A 22,601-nucleotide genomic window follows, 5' to 3' on the forward strand; every position below is an offset into this window, starting at 1 on the left:
GGGTTGCCATTTCCGTCTCCAATGCGTGAAAGTGAAAAGTGAAGGTGAAGTCACTCAGTCGTGTCCAACTCCTAGCGACCCCATGGACTGCAGCCTACCAGGCTCCTCCGTCCATGGGATTTTCCAGGCGAGAGTACTGGAGTGGGGTGCCATTGCCTTCTCCTGACATTTACTCATTTAATGATGGGCGGGATAGCTCTCCACAACAAAAATTATCTGGCCCAAAATGTCAGTGCTGGTGAGATTAACAAATGGGTATAGCGGGCCCAGAAAGTATTGCTTATAGTAATTATTGTTTTAGAAACCTTACTTCATGATGTGTATGTTTGTATTGAGCCATAATGTAAAACACGTTGTCATGAGTAACAAACTAAAGCTTGAATATCGTTACAAGGTATTTGGTCATTGGGGAAGACTGAGAAATGCTGGGAAAGGGGTTTCTCTTTGGCATTCTTCAGACGTACTGTCTTGGTGCTGGAGAACTGTCTGATGAGTGGTCTCTGCCAGGAACCCTGTGGAATCTCTCATCCCATGACTCCATAAAAATGGAGATCGTGGACCACGCGCTGCACGCCTTAACGGATGAAGTGATCATTCCCCATTCGGGGTGGGAGCGGGAACCTAGCGAAGACTGTAAGCCACGCCACGTCGAGTGGGAGTCCGTGCTCACCAATACCGCCGGCTGCCTCAGGTAACAGAGGGGCTGGGAGCGTGGGACGACTGGGCTTCTAAAGACTGAAACTGCTTTGGAAGCACGTTAAATCCCGTAGTCTGTCGTTTAGGCTCCGTTCCGGTCTGTGTTGTGTCCATGACCCTGTCCTGTGCGTCTGCCCATTGCTACCCCCTGGCATACTGTATGCTTTACTTGCAGTTCCCACACATCTTCCTCACTTCTGTGCCTCTTTGACTTTGTTAATATAATTTGTTCAAAACCAACGGTGTAAGGCCATTGTCTAGTCCTGGGCTTGTGTGTGTCTGTGCCTTTAATTGTGTTTCAAGTCAGACTGCGATACATGCAGCACATGGGTGCAGCATACTGGAAGGACAGAGTGGGCAGAGTCCTTCCCTGTCTGCAGGGCGCAGCTGCTTGTTTCTGTTTTGAGGCCAGACTCAGGTGTTTGTCTTCCAGAACGTTCTCCCGAGTTCTCTGTCTTGTGTCCTATAAGCTGCAGTGTGTTCTCTCTTCGGGACATGTGCCTGTGTGCCCTGCCGCCACTCGACATTTGCGCTTGCCCACGAGCAGCGTCTGTTCTGTCTGACGTTGTTGCTGTTGGTCTACTCCATCTATGTGCCCACCCCTGGCCTGGTCATAAGTGTCCTGAAAGCAGGAACGTCCGCTCTCCGTCAGCTTTAGTGCCTCCCCTAACAGATACTCTTTGTTTGTGACCGTGGAAAGGCAGTAAGGAGGCTTGCAGGGCCTAGGGGTACTAAGAGAGGCTTTCTGGAGTTCAGGCATCTCGAAGCTTCCCCTTTCCCCTCAGGAATGTCAGCTCGGAGAGGAGTGAAGCACGCCGGAAACTTCGGGAGTGCGATGGGTTGGTGGATGCTCTCATTTTCATTGTCCAGGCTGAGATTGGACAGAAAGATTCGGATAGCAAGGTAGGTCAGGTACCCGTAAGACAGACCTATCATCTCAGGCTTTCAAATAACGTTAGATACCTGTACCGGCCCCCTCCTTAAAGTGGGTATTCACCTTAGAGGAAAACTGTTTGCTTTGGAATTTCCTCTACCTACATATTTTAGAGCTGTTTAGCCATACTTCCATTTTTTTCTAATTAGGAAAAAGTCAATGTGACGTTGAGTTTTATGTTGCACACCAAATGGTAGCATAAACCTTTATTAGCCTGAGGCTGAAAGAATCTGAGAAGCTTGGGGGCACTTAAGAGGCATTATGGGAGATAATGAGTGGGGCTGTGCTTTTGAGGCTCATCGTGGAAACCTGTGCGTGCTGGAAGATCCCCTGTCGTTCTCTCTCACTGGACCTTTTCTTTGTGACCCCAAGCTTGTCGAGAACTGCGTCTGCCTCCTTCGGAACCTGTCCTATCAAGTTCACCGGGAGATCCCGCAAGCAGAGCGCTACCAGGAGGCGCCTCCCAGCGTCGCCAACAGTACCGGGCCGCATGCTGCCAGCTGCTTTGGGGCCAAGAAAGGCAAAGGTGAGGCTTGCTTCCCGCTCCCCCGCTCGTTCGTGCAGGACGGGGAGAGGAAGGTGTCTGGCTGTGCGTGTGGAACGCGTGCTGAGCAGTGCTGGAGTCTGCCCAGTCGGGGATGTCCCCTGTGCCGTGTGCTTCACGCTGGTGCTGGTGGTGGTGGTGGTGTCAGGATCAATAGTTGGGCAGTGAAGGCTGAGAGCCCAGCTGACCTGGGGCCTTCTCCCCCTCCTCCTCTGTTTCCTGTGTTTGTCTTTTCCTCTGTGCTTCCCTGCTTGTTTTCCCGTGATCCTGTTGACAACTCTCTCCTGCGTTTTTCTTCCTTCATTTCTCTCCTCTCCTTTCCACCTTGGGTGACACGCTGGAAGATGAGTGGTTCTCCAGAGGTGAGTGGAATCTTTTAAGCGGCTTACCTACCTCTAATTTGCATGTTTGGGTTTTAGCGTTCTTGGCATTTCCTTGCCTAACCCTTCCCTGTGGATGCATGTAGGAAAATTCATTGGAGGAAGGCCGCTGAGCCTGGTCGCGCTCTTCTGAGCGAGCGGCTCCCGGCACCTGTTTCTGGGCAGCAGCCCCTGTTCCCGGCACGGAGGACAGCAGCAGCACTAGCTGCCATCCTTAGCTCACCCGGCTGCTGCGCGTGTTCTGCTCTTGGGGATCCTGTCTTGGTTTCTTTGTTGTTTTGTCTTATGCCCCTCTTGATGCATCTCTGATGGGAACATTCTGACTGAAGAATAAAGAATATACTGAGTGGACTCTTCCTTTCTTAAACTTCCTTCTCCCCCCACTTTCTTTTTTAAATTTCCAAAGGGAAAAAACCCACAGAGGATCCAACAAACGATACAGTGGACTTCCCTAAAAGAACTAGTCCTGCTCGAGGTACGTTATCTTACTCTTCTCAGGCTCCATGGTTCTCGTAAACATCGTCCACGCATGAACTGTTTGGCAGCCTACCACTAGGTTATACAGTGTGTTCACTGTCCTGTCCCCCCGACTTAAGGAATTTGAAGTGGTGATTAAAGTATTTGGAAATTTGAAATATTGTAACAGTGACTTTCAAAGGACTTCTTGTCATGGCAGTTATTCAGATTACTTGAGGGTAAGGACTTGATGGTAGTCTAGACCAGGAACTTTTTATGTTCATCAATATGGTGAGTCCAAAATTCACAGCTCTCCATGGATATTAAAATTTAGATGTTGTTAAATCTATGAGAGACCCTTTGGCTTAATCATAGTTAGGGTGAGCAGGATGACTCACTTAAGTTAGAAATAATTCATTTGAGATGCTGCTGCTCCTAAGTTGCTTCAGTTGTGTCTGACTCTGTGCCACCCCATAGATGGCAGCCCACCAGGCTCCGCCATCCCTGAGATTCTCCAGGCAAGAACACTGGAGTGGGTTGCCATTTCCTTCTCCATCATTTGAGATGAGAAATCTTTAACTCTTCAGTGCCGTTGATGAGTAAATGAAGCCCTTGAGAGCTGGGCATGGCCAGAGTAAACTGTGGCTAGAAAAGAGACTAGGAAGGAGAGAGAGGAATTGCATATGAGTTGATACATGTCCTGCTTTTGACATGGACGAATTATTCTTGAGGAGGCATGTAGTCAAATCTGACTTTGCTCTTGGGTTGGGGGAAGGTGTTTAGAGAGCCTGCTTGTATAGGGACATAAACCCATCAACCCAGAGTCAACCCTAACACTGGTCTGTAGTCAGCCAGAGCCTGCTCTGTAGCCACTGCTAAGCACCCTCTGCTTTCTTGCCGTTTCTTGTGCAGGTTATGAGCTTTTATTTCAGCCGGAGGTGGTTCGGATATACATCTCACTCCTCAAAGAGAGCAAGAATCCCGCCATCCTAGAAGCATCAGCTGGGGCCATCCAGAACTTGTGTGCTGGGCGCTGGACGGTGAGACCCTTGTACAAGATGCATTTGGGGATGGAAGGACTTAGCTTACTCTTTTGCTATCGTTTGTAATCTGTTCTGCTTCTTTCCATGTGCTCCTTGTAGTATGGTCGATACATCCGCTCAGCTCTGCGTCAAGAGAAAGCTCTTTCCGCCATTGCTGACCTCCTGACCAATGAACACGAGCGGGTTGTGAAAGCTGCATCTGGAGCCCTGAGAAACCTGGCTGTGGATGCGCGCAACAAAGAGTTGATTGGTAAGGAGCTGGCTGTTAGCCGCCACCTCAGCATCTGCTACCGCACCTTCTATTCAGCAGGTGCTGAGTTTATTTGTTGAAACAGCTGAGGAAGAATCCTAGTCCTCCATAGTTTGTGAATCTGGGGCATTAGAGAGGATTATATTCTAATGGTTCTTGGAAAGAGAAGAGGTGATGACTCTTTAAAAGTTGAAAAATCATACCTTATTTGTTGAGCATGTACTTTGTTTCTAGGGATTGTTAAGCATATCTGTATGTTCTCATTTAAATGTCACTGTTTTACAAAGGTACTTTTTCTTTTTTTTTTAAATGGAAAAAGAAAACTGAGGGTCGGGACGTTAAGTAATTTCTCCAGAGTTAATAAAGCAGAGCCCAGTTTTTGTTATTTTTCAAATTCACAGTGATTGTTGTATTAAACTACTGTAGTATTCAATGCACCGTTCTCACCAAGAGACCTGCCGGGACCGTGTAGCGTATTTGACATAAAGTATCCAGATTGTTTTAATGTGACTGAAGGGGAGAATAAGTAGACAGACAGGAAGGACAGTGCATTCATGGCTGTTCCTGGTCCTTTGCCCTTCTGAAGTGACAGTCCTACAGGAGCATGAAGCTGATTCTCATGGGTGGTCCCCGCTCTTGATATGGTCAGTGCAGTGAGTGTTGGGCTCCTCAGAGCCTGGCTCCGCTGGCTCTCCCTGTGTACATGCCTCCCGTCTTACCGTTGTAGGTAAACATGCCATTCCTAACTTGGTCAAGAATCTGCCAGGAGGGCAGCAGAGCTCTTCGCAGAATTTCTCTGAGGACACTGTGGTCTCTATTCTGAACACCATCAACGAAGTTATCGCTGAGAACTTGGAGGCTGCCAAAAAGCTCCGGGAGACCCAGGGTATTGAGAAGCTGGTTTTGATCAACAAATCAGGGTGAGAGTAACACTTACCGGTCACAGCTGGGGCACGTGAGTGCGGGAGAGGGCGCTGGGGAGGGGCTCTGCCCTGTCGATTCTGCAGGTTGTTTTCCCTTTTTTACCTGTAAAGAATGAAGGAGATATTGCTCTCTTTTCTGTCTTAATGTTGACCCATAAATTGATAAGACTCTTCCGTCAGACATTTTTTTGTTACTGTTTGAGTTAAAATACTGGACTTGGTGAAAACCTGGTCTTGCCTATTTGGGGACTTATATTCTTATGTTACATTGTATTAGAGAGGACATGCTCTCAGCTTCTTTCCTGGTCTTACATCCACATTCCATCTGGTTTTATTTCCCTAAAAGGAACCGCTCAGAAAAAGAAGTTCGAGCAGCCGCGCTTGTGTTACAGACGATCTGGGGGTATAAGGAGCTGCGGAAGCCACTGGAGAAGGAAGGCTGGAAGAAGTCAGACTTTCAGGTAGAGTGACTCTTGGGACTGAGGCTTTCCCTTCTCTTCCCCTTGGTTTCAGGTAATGCTTCTTTCTTTGCTGCTTCTGTTTCACTGTCACACTGAGTCTACTTTTGACCCACGTCTCTGTGTAAAGAAATCATTTATTTACTTTTCCCCCCAAATGGTGCCGGAAGTAGTCCTGGTCTTGCGCTGTGTCGTAGCGCAGTGTGAGTGCTGCTGGCAGTGTTGACCGGTGGCCCTTTGAAGGAGTTTGCCATTTTCTGAGACTGTATTTCCTTTGGATAGTGTGAGCGTTTGGTACCTTTGTAATTGGTTCAGAAACACAGATCAAAGCCATCGCATCCTATTTTGTCTCAGTATATAGGTGTTTGTTTAACCCGTGCAGGTCACCTTTTGGTAAGAACTGTACTTGGGAATAAGGCCCTAAAGTCTGGGCCCATTGAGGAGCAGGGCATGGGTGAATTCGGTACTCTGCGACGTGACTGCGTTTCGCGTGTGCCCCCAGGTGAGCCTGAACAATGCTTCTCGGAGCCAGAGCAGCCACTCCTATGATGACAGCACGCTCCCTCTCATTGACCGGAGCCAGAGATCAGGTACAGGGTGAGGGGACGCACCTCTCTGTTTTCACTCCACCTCTGCTGTTCTCTAGTGGGCCTCCATCTAACTGGATAAGATGTGCATTTATTTCTGAACAAGCTTGTCTTTTGGTGGAGGAGGTTATACTTCACCTCGGGATTATAGCACGGGCCTTTACAAAATAGGAGAGCATCAGAAGATAAGACAGGCAGTTGGCCTGGGTGTGACCCCCGACTCTGCCTGTGGACTACAGATGGCCGATAGTGAGCCCTGCTCTGGTTTCTCTGCTTAGGTTATCAGGACATAACCCTATCATCAGTCTAAGGGAGATCTGAATATTGCAAAAGGATTGTTCTTCCCTTTTAAATTTTCATATAATACCAAGTAGTGTACGTTTACTGTTGAAAAATTAGAAAGTACAGGCAAACCAGGAAAGGGACAACAAAAACGACTTGTTTCCAGAGATAGCTCTGTTCTTCTGGGTTCTGTCTTTTAAATACTGCCGTGTGAGCAAACACTTTCTTCAAAAGACAAATGACATATCTTGTTTTGTGACGTGATTGTCACTTGTGTCTTTTATAGTCCTTATTGTCTTAACGACACTGGGGTTTTGCCTGAAATGTGGTCTGAGGATCATCAAATCTGTTGGCGTGGTACTGACGGTACAGAAGCATGGGGGGTGCTTGCTCTATTGCTGGGGGCGGAGCGCAAACCAGGCAGTGATCCCAAACCAGGCCAGCTATTGGAGTCTTTGTTGCCACTTACTTGCTGTTACAAGAGGAGCCAGTTTGGGCAGGGTGGGGGGAAACGAGCCAGTCTCACTTCAGAACCTACTTGATGAACTGTAACAGTTACTGATTTTATGGGTTCTACTCTTGAGGATTCCTTGATGTTCTGCGTAGATGCTGTAGGGAGTGCTCACACGGCGCCCGCAGCGCACCAGAGCCTGACGGTTATCTTGAGGGGGAGAATTGTGCTGTTTGAGTTACTAGGTGAACTAAGCCACCTTTTTTTTTTTTTTTGGAAACACCATTTTTACTTAAAAATGAATGCAGAGAGCTTGTCAGTTTGGGAAAAAGTAACTGACAAGTACTTGCTGCCTGAATTTTCAAGTGAAAATTTTAATTTTGGAAGACTTGTATCTGCCACTGTGAGCCTGGTAAAATCCCAATATTTAATGTACTTTTTGATAAACTCATTGGTGATTTTAGTGAGTGTGATTTTTTTTTTTAATATATTATATCATGAAATGTGTTAACTTTAGAAGATCTGCATAACTGTGAACCAGTATATTTTCCAGGTGACCAATGCATGATTTTCAAAATCATACAGGGTTAATTGATCCATTCAAAGTGCAAAACAGACAAATGGGTTTTAATTTAACAGAAGATGAAGAGAGCGTTGATTTGGATTCAGATTCCACATTGTGCTGACCTTAAAGAAAACTCTACTTGTTGAGTATTAGTATACTATAAAGAATGGTCACCATCATCTGAAGGACTGTTAAAATTCTCCTCCCTTTTCCAACTTCTTATCTGTGTGAGGCTGGATTTTCTTCATACAGTTCATCCAAAATAACATCCCTGCTGCTACTGCTGCTAAGTTGCTTCAGTCGTGTCCAACTCTGTGCGACCCCATAGACGGCAGCCCACCAGGCTCCCCCGTCCCTGGGATTCTCCAGGCAAGAACACTGGAGTGGGTTGCCATTTCCTTCTCCAATGCATGAAAGTGAAGTCGCTCAGTCATGTCCGACTCTTAGCGACCCCATGGACTGCAGCCTACCAGGGTCCTACGTCCATGGGATTTTCCAGGCAAGAGTACTGGAGTGGGGTGCCATTGCCTTCTCCTAAATAACATCCCAACAGATTGAATTACAAAGGCAAATATGGGAGTCTAGCTACCTTCTCTTAAGCCAACTCCAAAGATGTGCAAAAATGTAAAATAATGCTTTTTTTAAAAATTAAAAGTATGATTTATGTTAACATGGAATAGGTTTACTGTTATTTTTAAATGAAATGAGTATTTAAAATTTCTTAGTGCCATAACTGTTAATACAAGTAACCTGCACCCGTGAGCGCTCTTCGGAGCCTCGTAATTTCTAAGAATATAAAGGAGCTTTGAGACCTAATGGTTTGAAGCCCCCTGGCGTAGAGTGAATGGTTTCTTATATTAGAGTCTGTAGGAGAGGGATCTCTTTTATCTAGAGCTTGGCAGTTGTGGGTGGTGCTCAGTAAAACTTTGATGAGAGGGAGGGGAAGGAGAGACAGACCGAGAGTGATTTTATGATGAGTGTAAAGTTTGAAGAGTCGGTTTTTGACCTGGATAACTTTCTGACTCCCTATAGATAAGAAACCTGATCGGGAAGAAATTCAGATGAGCAGTATGGGATCAAATACGAAATCGTTAGGTAGGTGATTAATCCGTGCCTAAGCATGTGGAGGAGCAGGTCACTGGGATGAGGACTGTCCAGCACCGCACTTCTCTCCAGCAGCCTGGCTGTTTGCCGTCCTCAAGAGCGCTGGCTGCATGTTCACTGGAGGGGTTTGAAGAGATTTAGTAAAACCTGATCTGTCTACCTTTCGCCACATTTCCAAATGTTCAGAGGCTAAAAAGAAACCACTCTGTGCCTCTGCGTCACCGCAGAAGTTCGTTTGTGTCCCTTCACAGCCTGCTGCAGCGGCTGGCCAGCCGGCTCTCCGTGCCGCAGCCCGCCTGGTCTACTTGCTGGCCTGTCTCTTCACTCCGTACTCTCTTTATTTTGCTCTTGTGATGTCTCCTGTTGGAATGCCCTTCCCAGCTGCTCTCTAAGCTGTCTTCTCCCCAAAGGCTTGGTTGAAGTCCTGGCTACTTCGTTAGGTCTTGCCTTACGATTGCAGCTCGTCTCACCTTTTCTTTTTTTAAACTAGATAACAACTATTCCACACTCAATGAAAGAGGGGACCACAGCAGAACACTGGACCGACCCGGAGACCTAGGCGAAATGGAGCCACTGAAGGGAGCACCCCTGATGGTAAATCCTCTTTATGTACTGTCGTCCCTCTCAGGCCACTTCTGTTTTGAAGCCTGCATATTCTGTGAATTAGGAGAAGAGGGTATAGTGGAAGATGGCATCCTTTTCTTGAGGCTTTTTTTTTTTTTTTTTTTTAGGGAAAAAGTAGGACTTTTGATTCATGTTGAGATTTCTTGGGCCGTTAATTCTGTGATGGTCGAGATGGGAGAAGCAAGGTTGTGAATGTGTTGCGTGTGTGACTAACGCCAGCTGATTTTCCCTCACAGCACTCGCTTTCTCTTCCTGACTTTTCTGGACTATCTTGCCGTTCCCTCACTACTGCTGCCTCCTTCTGTTTGACCTCACAGATGTGGGGGTTTTCCCTGGGTCTGCACTCATTCGTGAGGTTCCTGTTTCCTTGCTCTCCTACTAACACATCGCATGTTTCACAGCAGGACGAGGGGCAGGAATCTCTGGAGGAGGAGTTGGATGTGTTGTTTTTGGATGATGAGGGGGAGCCCATGTCTTGCCCTGCCATGGTATGTCCTAGCCACCCCCAAGATGGTCCTCGAGGAACGAGGCTCTGTGTGCCAGCGGTTTGCCAATCATGCGGATCTGATTGCTCTCGGCCACGTGGGGTGTAGGGGCGCTGCTTCTGTGATTGTCACCTCTTAGGAGGCCGCTGGTGATCTGATTTTCCATTTATGCCACTTCCTTCCCTCCAGATTTGTTCCTCTGTCTTTTGGTTCTCCTTATTGCCAACCTTACTAACATGTCTTTCTCTTTTTTTTTCCCCTACAGCAGAAGATTTAGCACCACTCTCTCCGCTACATCCGGGCTTATAATATATGTACTTTTATTTTTTGGTGGTGAAATGGACTGATGATTTTCCCTTTCTTCGCTGGACTGTTGTGCCAACTGCCAGGCTGCCTCCTGCCTTGATGGCCCTGAAGTGGCTGCCTTCTTTCCATCAACTCCCTAACTGCTTCCAGTGAAGCTTAATTGTCCCTCTTCCCCCCTCCAGACCCCTCCAGTCACTCCCGAGAAGCCTGACTCAGTTATAGACATATCTTGAGAAACTGCTGCAGATTAGCTCTTTTTGCCAGCTCTCCCTGGAACTCTTGGCCTTGGTGGAGGGAGGGAGAGAGTGGGAACCTTCACTGGAAACCTTGGAAAGAACCGGAAGTTACATGCTATACATGCCGTGTCCAGCAATCTGATAAACTGATGATTCTTAATCAAGATTTTTCTTTTCCTGGTGGGGAAGGGACTTTTTTTTTTTTTTTTTGAGAATGGAAAGTGTGAGCTCTTCTTTTATTCCTAATGACTATTTTTGAAGCAAAGAAGGCCGGCAACATTGGCACATCCCACTTGGCAAGGGCCCTTGACTAAGTGAAGGTTTCCTAGAGCGGAGAGTAAGAGACCTTGCCCTGATCCTCTGTGGGGCGGGACCACCCAAGGACCTGCACCCCGAATCTCTTTCCCAAGCCTCCTGCCAACCCCGGCTGCCGCATCTGCCCCCCGGAGGCTGTCCCGAACCCTCCTCCCCCAGTCCGTGGTAATGTCTGCTGACTCGGCCTGGCTGTTTGCAAGAGGCTGTAGAAAGAGGAGAACGTGTCAAGGAAGACTTTTTTGGGTGCAAAGGAGCAGAAGGATGTCTTCGGGGAGGAGAAGAGCCTCTGGGAGGAGCTAGTAGGAATGTACATGATTCACTTAGTCCGAAACTGGCAGGAAGCTTCCCAGCTGGCTCCCCCTGCCCTGCTGTCTCCTGTCCTCACCCCTGCAGCCCCGTGCTGCCCCCGCCCCACCCTGGACTGGCTGGCTGACTAAAGGACTTGATGTACATACTCCTGCCCCCTCTACCCTGAAAAGGTGGGGTTTGCCCCTGGCTCTGCCTCGTCTTTGTGCCTTTGGCCTGGGGTGCATCTCCTCCTTCCCTTCCATGTGCCTTTCTTTGCCTCTGCAGTCTCATTTCTCATGATTTTGCAAATTATACTTTGTTGCTTTTTGACCTACTGTTGGCCCCAAATAGCAGAAAGAAGAGAAGGGACCTAGAGACCCTCCGTCTCTCCACTGGGAGTTGGAACAGCCTCTGACTTCAGCCATAGAAGGTTTTTGCTCAACTGTATATGTTGGGGTTTTGCAAAAGTCCTGTTCTGATGAGTCTCCAGATGAGGTTGGTTGCCCAGGATCACCATCACCTCTGAAGGGGTGACAGGGAAGGCGTGTCCATCCCCGCCTCCCGCCCCGCCCTGCCTGCCCCGCCCCTTCCCTCCTCCTGTTAGTGTATATTTGCAGGTTGGGCTAGAGGAATCGGCTGCTATGCGGTTGATTTTTTTTTTTTTAAACCCTGTCCCTTATTTACTTTTTACTCCTCCCCTCAATCTAAAAGCGCTGTTCAAATGCAACTGGAAATCTTTATTCTCCTCCCTCCCCCTTCCCTAATATATTGAGGCTTTGGGGTAGGAGAAAAGTGCACAACCCACCCCCCAACCCCCCTTCTCCTATGCATTAAAGTTCCTTATTTACCCCTTTGCCTCCTCACATTGCTTCCCACTCCTTTTCTGGCAAAAAGGAGCCTCTTCCTCTCTGACTAAGCGTACTGCACAGGGGAGACGGCCCGTCCAGCCCTGGCTCCACTCTTGGTTTCTCTCGTCTTTTTCTGCTCTTTTCCTGGTGCTCTTTTTGTCGGTGGGGTGTGGGTAATAGAACAGCCATAGGCTTTTGGGGACCTTTAACTGTTATTTTCATTTATTAAAACACTAAACATTCAATTTCAGAGAACCAAAAATCCCAGCTTCCCACCGAACACTGAGGGGCGTGTCTTCTGCGCCAGGCCTTTCCTGTTTTTCTTTCTCTCTTGTTAATGCTTTAAAAACAAATGAGTTTTTATACAAATAAAGTTTTTAAAGTGTGTATGTGGGGGGTCTGTGTCATTTCTTCACTTTAAGCTTGTATCTCTTCTCTCCTTTTCATCTCGATTACTTCATTATATATCAGTGTCCTTTTTCTCTCCAGAGCACCCAGAAGGGGATTGTACCAGCATGGATTAATTTTGAGCCCAATGCCAGCTCTTAACAAGGAACATTCTTTTAATTATATATGAAACACTTTTCCTCCGAAGATTCTTAAAAATCAAATGTAGAGCATGGGAAGCTTATTGCTTAACTTAGATAGGAAACTGAAGTATAAAGAATTAATAAATTTCTTAGTCACTGGGATTCTTTTGTGACATCTGTCAAAACTAACGTTGAGTAGAGCTCTGCAATACATGACCCTCTTGAACATATTTATGAGTAGATTAGAAGCTACCAACTCCAGCTGTCATCCTAATAAGTATGGAAATGAAGAATTAAAAGGCTCACTGGGCCATGAGGTTGCTTCTCAGGCTGTCTGCCATCCTTTAGTAAGACGGTAAGGGGCAGGCCCATCGCTTCCTCCGTGTCCTACCAAGTAGCATGGGTGGGTAGCAAGTACTCAGATTACCAGGGGTTGTCTACAGTGTAGAGGCCAAGGATTAAGACCTCTGTAAAGGGGCCTTGTTACCTTGTTAAGACGAGAACGGATGTAAAATGCTTCTTGTATGCCTAGTCTTTAGATTAAAGATGTATAGCTATTGCTGGTGATGCTCACATCTCAATTTTGTTGAACTAGGTCTCAGGTATGAAAACTTTCTTGGACTAGTAAGACCAGGACATCTTAGCATTGTAGCTGATACCTTTCAAAGCTTGATTTGTGTCCGGCAGTTGTAGTTTTAGAAAGGTGAAGCGCAGAGCCGGAAAGCTCTTAGAGTTTGCTTTATAGAGAGATTCGGTAGCCCTGCTTGAGTGTCTTTTTTAAATGTAGAAAATGCTGGCTATTGGGGAATAGCCTTCATTTCTGTTAAATTTATTATCCGCTGGCATTGAGCTACACACAAACGTTACTCTCCTCTCCCTGGATTGGTCCATTTGTTTTATCTCATTCAATAAATATTTCCTCAGCATCTTCCAGGTATCAGGCATTGTTGTGTACATGAGGTTTAGATGAGAGAATGAAACGGATGGACCCTTTCTCATATCGATAGCAATATGCTCTTTTTAAAACATTCCTCCGCCCTTAACTAAAACAAGGTGTTAAAAGGAAGGATCTACAGAGTCCATATATCTTGTTTCTTGGTACTGATTTAGTAACACTTTTGAAGCCTCTTGGTGTCTCTCAACACCAGCTTTAGGAATCCTGTGTATTTTGTCAAGATTTGCCAACTTATTCCCTGATCTTTACAGCCTGAGTTTTTATTCCCCACTCCCAGCAGAGGTGGTAATAGGTTATGCCCAGCCACTCTTCTGCCTCAGTGATGCTTTTTTTGTGAGCATGTTTGTGAAGTAGCTGCAGTGAGTCTCACTGTGACATACTGTGTGACTGAGCTCAGAGCTGTGACCTCACTTAGCCACTGGTTTCTTCCTGAACTAATGCGCTTTGTTACAAATTAGAAATAGCTCACCCAGGAAGAGCTGCTGCTGCTGCTGCTAAGTCGCTTCAGTCGTGTCCGACTCTGTGCGACCCCATAGATGGCAGCCCACCAGGCTCCCCTGTCCCTGGGATTTTCCAGGCAAGAGTACTGGAGTGGGGTGCCATTGCCTTCTCTGCCAGGAAGAGCTAAGAACCAGTTATTCTAGACCATCTAGACCATTATTTTTCACTGTTTATTTCTGAAGTACTGGATAGTAAAGATTCATCTTGGTATTTTCATAGATAGTTGTAGACCACCTACAGGTAGTCTTACAGATTGGAGCAAGTACACAGGAATTACCTGGGAAGCTTGTTAAAAATGCAGATTTCCATGCTGCTTTTCCAAAAATTGCTTCAATAGGTGGGACTCAGGAATCCTGAAATCTGAAGTAACCTAGGTTATTCAAATACCTGTGGTGAGTTAATTGCAACTTGAGACACTGATCTGAAGACTTGCTTAAGATTTCAGCCTCAGGCTATAATAGAATCCAGGATGACTGGCTTCAGCACCACTGGCAGTAATACTAGTTTCATGGTGGGTGTGGTGACAGCCACACAAAAAAAGAGTTCATTGAGGAAACAACGTTTGTCTCAAAGGTATGAATTGACTGTAGAATTTAAGATACTGGTGACAGGCATGTAGGTAGGAGAAACGTCTTTTGCAAAATCATGCCATCTCTGTGGATGGGAGATGAACTTCTCCCTTGATATGGAGCCCTCCAGAGCAGTAGAGAATTCCCTAACAAATTTTAACAAAAATGTCATTTTTGGCTACAAATAGAGTATCCCAACTGGGGAGCAAGTGGCCCCATTGACCAAAACCAGGGAGATGTGTCTGGAAATTTAGATCACTTCTAAGGACAACCTATCCAAAGAAAATCACTCCCAAGGACAACCTATCTAAAGAAAACAGAAAAAACATTGTAGGAGCAAAGTGTTTTTGGGTGCACCACGTGACTCTCGGAATCTTAGTTCCGCAGAGAATTTAACCCAGTCAGTGACGGTGAAAAGACTGGACTCCTGACCTCTAGAAACGATCAGGGCCCACTACCCACGAGTGGGTTGAGTCAAGAGCCTTTCACGTGTCAGTGCAGTTGCGGGAGCCACCAATAGTGTGAGCATGTGGCAACTAGCTACTTAGCTGAGGCAAAATGCCATGCTTCTCACCGTGTATGTTTCTGTCTTTATTGTTTGAAAAGACAGCTTCTTCCAGTTTTATTTAGGATACAGAAGGGTTACTATCTTGCTGTCTCTCCCCAGGTATTTCTAGTGTTAATGGACAGTAGTTTGAATGCCATAGGCATTTGTGCCCGAGAAAGAGAAATACGAGATATTCATGGTAATGTGCTGGGCACCTCACTGCTCTAGTCTTCTTCCTTTGCTCCATCTTTAAGGCAAAGTTAGCACTGGCCTTTTGCAAACTTGGCACTCTGGGCCTTTTTACAGCCCACTCTTGTCAGACTCAAGGGTCAGGAGAATGTAGTGTGTATGCTGCTAAGTCACTTCAGTCTTGTCTGACTCTGTGCGACCCCATAGACGGCAGCCCACCAGGCCCCCCCCTCCCCCCGCCCCTGGGATTTTCCAGGCAAGAACACTGGAATGGGTTTCCATTTCCTTCTCCAATGCATGAAAATGAAAAGTGAAAGTGAAGTCGCTCAGTTGTGTCCGACTCTTAGCGACCCCATGGACTGCAGCCCACCAGGCTCCTCTGTCCACGGGATTTTCCAGGCAAGAGTACTGGAGTGGGGTGCCATTGCCTTCTCCGTGTATAGCTGGAACTAATTCAGGCTTCTGTTTTTTGGCATTGTGGATTGAATACCCTGGGAAGACTTTCAGCAAAAACAAGATACTGGGTAAAATGTATTTGTTAAAAAAAAATAATTATAAACATTGCTGAATAAGCACAAAAGTAAGAAATTCATAGATCTCCAAAATGCAGGGAAAACTGTAGGAAGTACGTGACAACTGGAGCTAGCTTTTGCCAAGCTCAGCAGGTTTTACTACCCATTTTAGTTACTATGGACAAAATATTGTATTGTGCTCAGTCAGTCATGTCTGACTCTTTGTGACCCTGTGGACTGTAGACCACCAGACTCTGTCCAAGAAATTTTCCAGTCGAGACTACTGGACTGGGTTGCCATTTCCTACTCCAGGGAATCTTCCCGACCCAGGGGTCAGACCCGTGTCTCTTGGCATCTCCTGCATTGGCAGACAGATTCTTTACCATTAGCACCACCTGTGAACAATAACAGTGGAGAGTATGGGAAACAGGAAATGAATCTAGAAGGTGACTCCAGGTAAAACGGATACCCTCAGTGTAAAGGTGAACAAGATATAGAAGGCAGCAAGGAACTGAATTTGTCTCAACCTTGATGGTATTACCCTAAAACTGGACTCGCCTCTTGGTGGGAGCCCGGCCAAAAGACACAGCCAAGTTAAAGATCAGAAAAGGGAGGAGAACACCAGAGATCTTTCCCAAAGTAATGTCTCTCTGAATAGCAAAACTGGGGAAGTTTTAAGCTAAGGGTACATCTTCACGAAGGGGTTTGAGCATGAGGATTCCTAGGATTGGGGCTAGGATCAACAGAGTCCAAGCTTTAGTTGATTGAAGCCAGTTAAAGTCAACTTCATCATCCTTTGGTTTCCAGTTGCTCTGGTAGTTGAGTACCCTGAAAGGGGAGGAGGGCTAAATTCTGAAAAACAGCTCAAGAAAGAGCTTCAGACTATTAGAACTGGGAAGTCTCTACAACGGATGTATTACTTTTGTTATTGTTACTTCTCTTGCAGGATAACAATTTGTTCGTCTGTTCCCTTTAGACCTTTATTACTGTGGCCTGTTTAAGGGTAAGCATAGTGGCCAGGCGTGGGTCACCAAATGGCTTAGGCCTGAAATGGCTTCTTTAATGTCCAAAAGCTATATCTGGTTCTTTTCTGGACCCTGCCGCCGCCGCCCCGACTCTATCTTACAGTTGCTTGTGCCTTCAGGTGATTTTCAGAAGCAGATGCAATCCCTTGAAGGCCTCAAATCCTGTATATAAACTCCCAAAACACACGAACGGCCCTGCTTAAAAATTATAAGGTGCATAAGAAGTAAGACACCATGAGTGGACAAGGGGCCAAAGAAAACTTTTTGACTCATGAACTAAAGTCTGACGGTAAGAAATGGCGAAAGACAACCCAGCAGATGTTTTTGGGAAAAGTTGTTCTGCAGGAGAAGTGACAAATTTGAAATAAAGATGAAGATTAAGTTGATTGGAGCAATTGGGGTTCTACTGAATTGGAAGATCTCAAGAAATTATACAGAACGCTGTCCAAAGAGACGGAAAGGAAGCACGGGAAACGGCGACAACGTTGAGAAGCAGACAAGAATAAGATCTAGTGCGGTATCTGGAGCTCCAGGAGGAGACGAGGTGATATCCAAGGAGGTAACCGTTGGTACATTTTCAGGTTTGATGAAAAGCACGGAATCCCAGTGAATTCCAAGCAAGATATAAAGCAACTCATATCTAGAGACTGAGGTGAAATTCTCTCTTGAGCAGCTAGAGGTAAAATGCAGATAGACATTAGAAAGCAGCCCAGCTGGGTGACTTGCTAACATCAACAGTAAACGCCGGAAAACACTGGAGTTCTTACACTGCATCCTATTAACAAAAGAATGGTTATCACGGAAGCTGACACTTATTAAAACTTTTTATTTTTTAAGAGGGCTAATTAGAAACGTTTTCAGACAAAAGCAGAGTTTGCACAGGTGGTAATAATACAGGATTCAGGAGGCAGAGGAAAATGATCTTATGTGGAAAATTAGAGGCAAAAAGGAACACAGAAAGTGGTGAATAACGTTGGTAAGTTACCATTAACTAAAAAAAAATATATAGTTTGTGGAAGGGATATATGGACAAGATTAAAGTACTGGACAATAGCACGTAACTTGGGGATACCAGAAACTAATTTCCATGTTTTCATATTCAGGAGGAAAATGAGGGTACTGAGTAACTACGACTTTTGTGAAACATGTATTAGCTAGAATAACCACTAAAAAAATAGAGATTATCACCTTAAAACAAGTAGAGAAGGAAGAAGGCAAGAAGCAGATGGGGTTTCAGATCTGGCCCTTCCTCTGATAGAACAATCTCAGCTTCCAGGGAAGGGGATACAGGGAGGGGAGAAGAGCATTCCTCTACAGTACAGCTCAGGGGCGGTGAGGACCCTTCCTCTATAATAGAGTTCAGGGGCGGTGAGGAGCCTTCTCTATAATACAGGTTAGGGGCGGTGAGGAGTCTTCTCTATAATACAGTTCAGGGGCGGTGAGGAGTCTTCTCTATAATACAGTTCAGGGGCGGTGAGGAGTCTTCTCTATAATACAGTTCAGGGGCGGTGAGGAGTCTTCTCTATAATACAGGTCAGGGGCGGTGAGGAGCCTTCCTCTAGAACAGTTCTGGGACAGAGCGTGTTCAGAACAAGAACAGCCAATGACGTGGAAGAAGAGGCAGAGATCAGGGCCGAGAAATCTCCAACAAAGCAAAGTTAAAATTTAAATAAAAATTATTTGCCGTCTTGTGTGTAGATTGGTCAACCTGATTTAAAGACAAGAAGTTGAGGACAGAATATTTTTATACCTTGCTGACTGAACTGCTGACTCCTGGAGTTCTTCAGGATTTGGAACCTTAGTTTTACATCAAAGGAAGAACAGTTAAAATGAATTGGAATTAAAAAAAAAAAAAAGAAAATTGAATCTGTACCCTCCGTGTTTCCAAACCCCAGAGCAAGACTCAAATAAATAGCATAGAGGATCAGAAGGAAAAAATAAATCCAAAAATGAAACATCAAGGCAAAGCCTACTCTCTGAGGCTCGTTATTTCTCTTTGCCTTAGGAAACCATGCAGCTTCTTAAAAAAAAAACAAACTGCTTACCAGCCAGAGAGTTCTCTAGTTTCATCACCAGCATGCTAGGAAATGAATTCTCTAGTTCTTCTTGTCCTCTTTCAGGACTACTTTCCCTTTTTAAATACTGATGTACCACCAGGGTTCAGATTTAGCTTGCTTCTGACTTGTTGCTGATGGAATTCCCAGGAAGAAACCCAGTTCCACCTGATTCTCGCCATATCTTCTTTGTATTTTTTAAAAGGTAGGCCCCAAGGTCTCCCCGCGGTCAGGTTAAAGTTTGATGGTGGCCACTTGGTATCTCAGCTCTACTCCACCTTTACTTGTAATGTGTCTTGAATTCTGCTCTTATTCTGCTGCTGCTGCTAAGTCGCTTCAGTCGCGTCCGACTCTGTGCGACCCACGGACGGCAGCCCACCAGGCCCCCCATTCTAGTGATGGTCATCTCATTGTGAGCTGCTCTGTGACTTGCATTTCATATAATGTCACCTATGTAATGACTTTCTAAAGTGAAACCCTGCACATATTTGTTCAGTAAATACTCAGATGCTAGAGCCAAAGGCTGTTTCTGTTTTGAGTCCCAGGGATAGAGGCATTAAATCTGTGAGTCAGTGAGATAAGTGTTATAATGATATGTTTCCAGCATTAGAAGAAGGGTGAACTCTGCTGGCAGGGAGGCAAGCCTTCACTGAGGCGATGTTTAGGTCGGTCTGAAAGGACAGCTAGCATTCCGTCAGTTGGAGGAGATGTGTCATGCCGGGCCGACAGAATAATGTGCACAAGTATTGAGGTGTGGGCATCTTCGTAGGTGAGGGGAAGTTTATTTTATAAAAACATTTCATCTAACAAACAGAGTGATTGAGATATTGCCCTTTTGCAATCCTGAATAAACAGATCTTGAGCACTGAGGATCAGCCGTGGCTAACGTCACAAAAGGAGAATCAGATAGTATTACAAAGTGGTTTTTCAAAACCAAAGTCAAATCAAACCTCTTTACATGCTGCTGCTGCTGCTGCTAAGTCACTTAAGTTGTGTCCGACTCTGCGACCCCATAGACGACAGCCCACCAGCTTCCCTGTCCCTGGGATTCTCCAGGCAAGAACACTGGAGTGGGTTGCCATTGCCTTCTCCGTCTTTATCTGATTACTATTTTATAGGAAATACAGAGGATGTGGGAAATGTTAAAACTACACCATGGGGATGCAATTAGCAAAATGGGGTAAGAATCACAAAACAACCTAATTTTTAAAATAAGTTAATTGCAAGAAGGAAAAAGATAGAAGCATGCATACCTGCAGACTGAAAGATAACAATCTCTAGATTAAAACACATCGATCACAATGCATGAAACTTATTTGGATCATGATATGAAAACTTTTTATGAGGAAACTGGAACACTAGTTCAAATCTAGTGTTATTTGAACTCTAGATACTTGATTTTTACTAAGGGATTATTTTTTAGATGTGACACTGGTATTGTTGGTTATAATTAATTCCTTGTCAAACCGAGCGATGTCATGAAGTTCTAGTGAAGGGAACGTGAGGAGGAAATTTACTTCCAAGTCGTGTGGGGTAAGAGTGGACATTGTTTAATTGCTGTGATAGGGAGGTAGAAACGAAACAAGATTGGCTGTGAGCTGATAACCATTAAAACTGGGTTATGCGTAGATGGAAGTTTATTACAATATTAGATTGGGGTTTTATGTATGTTTGAAACTCCTTGTAATCAGAAGTTTTGACAAGTAGTGAAAATCCATTTGGGAGCTAATTGTTCTAGGTATTTGTAGGTATTTGCCTAGGGGTGCAGAGAGGGTATCAGGAAATGGTACTAGGAAGAACCTAGGTATTTGCACAGGGGTGCAGAGAGGGTATCAGGAAATGGTACTAGGAAGAGGGGTGGAGGCACAGCTGTAATGCTTGGGTTATAAGGACTTTTGCTGCTGGAAGCAGGCCAGTGGGTTTCAAACCACCCGGGACACCTAGGGTTCTGTGGTGTCGCCTCCAGAGTAGCTATAGGGATGGCAGAGTGGTGCCCAACAGAGGGGACATCGGCTCACCAATGCATTTTAATAAGAACATTTGCTTCTAACTTTTACTAAATGGGGCTTCCAATTTAATAAATTTCATTTAAAAACAGGGTTCTAAAGCTTAAAAAATCTCTATTAGGGGAACAATTAAAGACTATCCCTTGAGCTCTAGGGCAAAAGATTGGAAGTAGGGAAATAAGCTATGAAACTGCTGTGACATCACAAACGGAATGAGAAGTTTGTTTTCAGGGGAATTTAGTTAATGAGGATTTGATCCAGGAGGTAAACTTTTTTTGAACTTTTTATTCTATACTGGAGTATAACCGATTAGCCACGCTGCAATAGTTTCAGTGGACAGCAAAAGGACTCAGCCACACATCGTGTTTCCCTTCTCCCCCAGATTCCCAGGAGCCAAACCGTTTATGATAATAATTTGTGATAGTCATTTCCCAGGCCGCCAAGGGCCACGAAGAGGGTGTGGAAACGATGCTCCCTCTTGTAACCGAGCCGGTGTCTCTGAGCATCTTCTAGAGTGCGGGCTGGAACCCCGGCCCCCTCTGCGACCCTGCTCTCAGCAGGGCTCCAGGAGGCCTCCTTGCTGAAGTCTCCCCTCACAGCCTCTGGTCTGGCCCTCTGTGCGCCGTGACGGATGGTGTCGGGGGGTCGGGGACGGCGGCCTCTTCCGTCATTCCTGCCCCTTCGCGGCTGAGCTGCCTCAGGTGTGCCCCCCACACCTGCTGATGCAGGGACTCTAGCTTCTCGCAGCAGCCGAACTGCAGGCTGTAAAACCCAGCAGGTAACCACCTTTTCTTCCCCGCTCTCCACAACCTTGGGGTCTCCGCTGAGGCAAACGCACTGACCTTCCCTCCCGTTACTGTCCCCTGTAGCTGATGTCCCCCTGACCCCCCGAAGCCACACATCCACCCACCACGGTCCTGGGGCTAATAAATGCAAGCTGCTAACCATCCAGATTCACAGGTGAAAGTGATTTCGGTTCATCCTCAGTCTCCTCCACCTCACTGACTTTGACTTCCCTCGTCCTTGGTTTTGCTGTGTTTCTAAGAGTTCGACGGTTTTTGTTCTTTTTTTTTTTTTTTAATGTTGCCCTTGTCCCTCCGACTTAACACCTGAATGAAGCTTCCCTAATTCTTTTTGTGCTCCTCAAGACAGGTCTTAGCCATCTTGAATTGCATGACTCCATGAGAATCTGATGATAGCGATGAACTTTCTTCAGAAAAGAGTGTGTGCGTGCGCGTGCCACACACACACACACACACACACACAGTGTTTTGCCTATAATTTCAGAGTTTCTAGATTTTTAAAGCTGTGCTCATCACCTTGGGAAGCCTTTTGGGGGTGGTGGTGATGGGATTGCTTGATAAAAATGCAGTATTCTTTGGCTCTACCCCAAATCAGGCTCTACCCTATTAAATCAGTTTTTGGTGGTAGAGCTTGGGAATCAAGAATTTAAGCAGTCCCCCTGGTTAATTCTTAAGTGTGGTAAAATTTGAGGAAGTGTGCTCTACAGACTCAGTTTATCTTCACCGTCTGTCTCATCTTCCCCTCCCAGTCACTTACCTGTGGCTCAGTTCAGTTCAATTGCTCAATCGTGTCTGACTCTTTGCGACCCCATGAATTGCAGCACGCCAGGCCTCCTTGTCCATCACCAACTCCCGGAGTTCACTCAAACTCATGTCCATCGAGTCAGTGATGCCATCCAGCCATCTCATCCTCTGTCGTCCCCTTCTCCTCCTGCCCCCCAATCCCTCCCAGCATCAGAGTCTTTTCCAATGAGTCAACTCTTCACATGAGGTGGCCAAAGTACTGGAGTTTCAGCTTTAGCATCAGTCCTTCCAAAGAACACCAGGACTGACCTCCTTTAGAAGGGACTGGTTGGATCTCCTTGCAGTCCAAGGGACTCTCAAGAGTCTTCTCCAACACCACAGTTCAAAATCA

At 45.9% G+C, this 22,601-nt stretch overlaps 1 protein-coding gene across 10 annotated transcripts in view; it reads left to right on the forward strand.

Annotated features, from left to right (window-relative positions):
• CTNND1 (catenin (cadherin-associated protein), delta 1) overlaps positions 1–12,164 on the forward strand; it is a 45,343-nt gene extending 33,179 nt beyond the window's left edge. For 4 of the 10 annotated variants that reach the window (XM_010833613.1, XM_010833614.1, XM_010833621.1 and 1 more), the window contains 13 exons: positions 508–691; positions 1,482–1,599; positions 2,003–2,156; positions 2,961–3,029; positions 3,923–4,050; positions 4,153–4,303; positions 5,031–5,223; positions 5,573–5,687; positions 6,187–6,274; positions 8,602–8,664; positions 9,164–9,267; positions 9,699–9,785; positions 10,048–12,164. In XM_010833613.1, coding sequence (XP_010831915.1) covers positions 508–691; positions 1,482–1,599; positions 2,003–2,156; positions 2,961–3,029; positions 3,923–4,050; positions 4,153–4,303; positions 5,031–5,223; positions 5,573–5,687; positions 6,187–6,274; positions 8,602–8,664; positions 9,164–9,267; positions 9,699–9,785; positions 10,048–10,059 — 1,466 coding nt within the window. In that variant the 3' untranslated portion in view covers positions 10,060–12,164. The other 6 variants (XM_010833615.1, XM_010833622.1, XM_010833616.1 and 3 more) reach the window with 5 other exon arrangements.
• Positions 12,165–22,601: the final 10,437 nt, after the last annotated feature.

This window comes from Bison bison, unplaced genomic scaffold (assembly GCF_000754665.1).
Source record: "Bison bison bison isolate TAMUID 2011002044 unplaced genomic scaffold, Bison_UMD1.0 scf7180017863815, whole genome shotgun sequence".
Classification (NCBI taxonomy): domain Eukaryota; kingdom Metazoa; phylum Chordata; class Mammalia; order Artiodactyla; family Bovidae; genus Bison; species Bison bison.